The 4332-nt window shown below is 43.2% G+C and overlaps 1 protein-coding gene across 1 annotated transcript in view; it reads right to left on the bottom strand.

Annotated features, from left to right (window-relative positions):
- The window catches only part of NET1 (neuroepithelial cell transforming 1), a gene marked incomplete at its 5' end in the record, with an annotated part of 5814 nt that extends 1807 nt beyond the window's left edge, over positions 1-4007 (bottom strand). Inside the window, 7 exons of the mRNA XM_010282572.1 lie at positions 180-350; positions 547-804; positions 1301-1377; positions 1500-1596; positions 2038-2100; positions 2874-3041; positions 3842-4007. Coding sequence (XP_010280874.1) covers positions 180-350; positions 547-804; positions 1301-1377; positions 1500-1596; positions 2038-2100; positions 2874-3041; positions 3842-4007 — 1000 coding nt within the window. The remainder of the gene's footprint in view (positions 1-179; positions 351-546; positions 805-1300; positions 1378-1499; positions 1597-2037; positions 2101-2873; positions 3042-3841) is intronic.
- Positions 4008-4332: the final 325 nt, after the last annotated feature.

Here is a 4332-nt window from a genome sequence, read left to right on the forward strand (position 1 = left end):
GAAATGCAGACTGCCATCAGGTGCTTTCTCTTCTGTTTTTTAAATTGAGTTAATTGTCTAAACTAACCCAAAGGATGCAAGGACTCCTGGTCCTGCTATAACAGACAAACATTTTTAACTACCTCTGAGGGAAGGTTTTCAAACTTGAGAATTAATTACCATGAACACGAGGGACTTACATGTCCATTTTTATTCTTCAGCTCGCCATGGCACAGTAAAGCTTTGCTGCCTTCAATCCTTGGGTCCTTCTGCTTCTCATCCAGGTACTCCAGCTTGTCAATGTAATATTGGCACTCTGACTCCCCCTTCTTCAGGTTGATGTCAGAGAGGACTCCTTGGATTATAGTTATCTATAAACCAAAACATTTACAAATTATTAAATCCATGTGGACTGATTCCTCATCTGCTTTCATGAGGGGTTAGTCACAGATTTGTGTCCACTGAGAAAACCACCCCATGAAATTGCTGAGAGTTTAAGAAAACTTCCTGAAACTCCAGAATGACATGCTTATGTCAGAACAACGATCACAAAGTCATATTACTTACCGCTTCTTCCAGAATCTGGATATCTGGATGGTCTTTGGGAGTGTGCCTCAGGATCTCTTTTAGGAGCAGAGGGTATTTGACCAGCCTACTTCGAGGAATATCCAAGAAGCTCCAAAGGTCTAGCTTGCGGCTGAAAGGAGACTCAAGGCAGCGCTGAAGGAAGTCCTGCACTCTCCGGTCCTGCTTCTTCTGATCCAGAAGTGCTTTGGCTGCCAGCTGATTGCTACAGTAACCTTTGTAGGCATGGAGTCGTGGTAACTGCAGGAGAAGAGAACGATATTCCGGAGTCAAATTCCAGGTATGAAAAGCAAATCACATTAACATGTCAAACTCAGGGAGTTCTACTTCCCTTCCTGCGATACTTTGCCCAATAAAAAAAGCTAACAGACTACCTTGTATATGTTGCTAGTCTTTTGTGAAGAGAACAAGGGCATCCTGCATGCAATGCCTTTGAAGTTCAGATGTTTGAGATTAACAGTGATAACACTATTGAAATCACATCAGTGGCAAACAGTCCAGAAGATATAGACATTTCAAACATAAATCAGCAAGTAATTGCAGTCACACTAGTGTAAGTCTCTAGGGTGAAATCATGGCCCATTACGGCTGACAGACTCCCATTGTTTCCAGCGTAGCCAGGATTTCCGTTTCAATCTTTCGCTCAAGGCCACAAAAGCCCACAGCTTTTCGGCTTCTAGCTTTAAACGTTCTTTAAGCACATTTTTAGCCTGCTGTCTCTAAGTTATGTACTCACCCACTTCACAAGAATGGGCCCAATCTGCTCCACTGTTCCATCCGGTTTTGTTGCTTCTCCTAAACTCGCCAACAAATCTAGAATTAAAACGCAAGAACAGAAATTGCATCAACTCCCCAGTAAGCTGCTCTAATGTGAGAAAGCATAGAGTTTAACTCTTACTCAGCAGATTATGTGAAAATGATCCCGTTGCTCTTACCTTCATGCAAAGGAATATAAGAATCCAAGTCCCCGAATATGTGGGTGAGCTCCTCCTCGGACATGATAGAGAGTTTCAGCATGGGATCATGATAGGCCTGTCAAAGAACGTCAGTATTAAAATATATTCAAATCTCCCAAGCCCAAAAGTTGACAATTTAAGTATGAGGGGATATATCACGTGCAGGACAGATATGAAGTAAAGCCAAGAGAAAGAGTAACATCGACTTTGGAAAAAGATTCACCTCTGTATGAAGGTATCAAGGCCTTCAAATGAAAAGGACTTTCCTGTCTGAACTGTCCTTATGTGGGAGAGGGACTCCCCAATTAGCTCTGCAGGACTGCGAAGCACAACTTTTTTTGGCTGGGTTTGTTGCAATCAAACCGGTACTGTGGGACTGTTTGCGTCAACTTTCCAGGCCAGCTTTCAAACTGGGGATTCTGGGCCTGACAAAGCTGGTGTGTAATGTTTGCAGATGCAAAGAAACTTCATTATTATCTGTAATGCGATCACTGACTGCAGTAAAAAACACACTCACCTTTCTGGCAAGCTTCAGGTCTTCGATTAGGTCCTGCTCTCCCCTGGACATTTCGTATATTGCCTGTGAGGAAGGGGATGAAACATCGAGAGTCATTTTTAATCTCAGTCTTCGACTGAAAGAGCCTTTCAGCTCCCATAATGTACATCCTGTCTCTGCAGCTTGAATAGGCAGTTTTGCCATCTGAATCACTGTATGCCACCTGGGCACGACAACCTCCAGTAAATCTGCCGGCTTTCCCAGCTCTGAGAAAGCAACATTACTTACAACTGTGTGAAAGCTCTGATGCTCACGCACAAGCCAAATTAAATATTAGCGCCTTTTAAATCACTGCTTTTACACAGGCAAGTACGAAAAAAACAAAACCCAGAAAACCACAGAGGTCAAATCCCAGGCGTCTTTAGTCAGCTTCTGTGTTGTCACTAGCAGATTTGTCTAAGAACTACAGGAAAAAGGCAAGCCAAGGCCTTGCCATTTGGCTTTCAACCAATTGTCAAGAGCTTTAGGAGAAAGACAGCTGGCTTTACAAGGAACCTGACTTTGGGTCTGCTGCAAAGCAACCAGCATGGCTGGGTCTCGAATTTCAGAAATGCTGGGAAGAGTTTGGCATCTCTGAAGGGCCAAACTGGGGAGACGAACTCCCTAGTGACTCAAGAGAGAGAAGCCTACCTTTTCCCATGCCTAATGCAGAAATAAATCTAGTGGTTCAGAAATGAAGGTGCACAGGAAGATAAAGTCACCCACAGATGCTCAATACTCCCTTCCCCGCCAAGGAAACGGCACAAGCCAAGGCCTTGGCTGTCTTTCTCAATCCTGCTGTTTAAGAGACAACCTACCTCCTGGCGCTTAATTTCTTTGGTGCTCAGGGACTCTTTCATGTTGACATCTAACATCTCAGACCAAAGTACACTGTTTCTTCTTTTAGGAGGAGTAGGAGCAGCAGATCTGCTACATGACTTCTGGGCACAGCCAGGAGACTTGCTGTCACTGCGAAGGGCAAATGACTATAGGGATTTAAAAAAAAAAAATTTAAAAAGATATATGTAGAGCCAACGTTTCAGAAGTATTATAGTATTATCCATACCCCTCCCAATCCTTCATCCTCCTCTGTTGTACAGGGCAGGAAAACACACCCAGACACTTTTCCTCAGAAAAAAGAACAGTTTAATCAAGCTGCTGAGAAAGCCCTGAGAGCCCAGAGATTAGCAAACTTTTCCACATGCCTCTCCCCGCATGGATCCAGCGGCAGCACTTGGGAGGAGGATGGCAGGTAAAGCTTGGGTCTATTTCCAAGGTATGAGGAAGTAAACAAACCAGGATCATAATTCTACCTATAACGGGCCTAATCAGGAGCCACTTGAACTTTGCTCTCGTGATTCACAATGTTACTCAAACCCAGACACAGAAGTGCTCTTATCTGCATGTGTGGGGTATAGACAACACTTCTCTAACATTATCGAAAGATCGCTGAACAGCAGGGTCAGTTCACATTTAAGCAGACGCTCCAATACACATATCTCAAGTACTGGAACAGTTTATGAACTAATTCTCCCTGAATTACTTTTTTTTTTTTTTTTTTTTTTTTTAATTTAACTGCTTAAACCCTCAATAATGTCGTTCTCTACCAAGCTACCTCTGAACTCTTCTTTACCCACAAGTCCCAAGCAAGCTTTCTGTCCTTGCATAAATCATATAGGAGATTTTCAAGAGATGCCTTGAAATCCCAGTGCCTATTTTACACCCATACAGCCAGTACCTTCCCCGTGTCTCTACACTTTTAGGATTAGAAGGCTCTGCTTTTTACCTGTATTGTCTGCCCAAAGCGCCGAACCGCACCATTTCTTACAGGAGAGATCAAGTTCGCCAGGGATGTGACCCGTGCTAAAGGCCGAACCCGCTTATTGCTTGGCTCCTGTAAATAAAGCAGAGAACAAATTGTACTGGCTGTGACTCCCACTTCATTTCTCAAGCTGCCCGGGTAGGTTTAAAAAGCATGAACCCACTCAAGGAGTGGGAAACACAGCAAAGAGAGTGTTTTGAAGTAGCCATTTATCTTAAAAGGAAAGCAGAAGCTGTAAATATTTGTCTGAACTTTAAGGCTGCAATTAAACTGCAGAGACCTTGCCTGGTGTAAAAGAGGCAAGATAACATACACATCAGTCAGAATTCAAAATAGGTCTCAACCAGGGACTGTTATGGTTTGAACATAAATAGACTGAAGCATTCTCCTCTGCAAGGCAACTGACTGTCATCTAAAGATGGAGCTGTGATCTGCTTCTCCATTTTATCATGTTT

The sequence above is a fragment of the Phaethon lepturus genome, unplaced genomic scaffold (assembly GCF_000687285.1).
Source record: "Phaethon lepturus isolate BGI_N335 unplaced genomic scaffold, ASM68728v1 scaffold41682, whole genome shotgun sequence".
NCBI lineage: Eukaryota > Metazoa > Chordata > Aves > Phaethontiformes > Phaethontidae > Phaethon > Phaethon lepturus.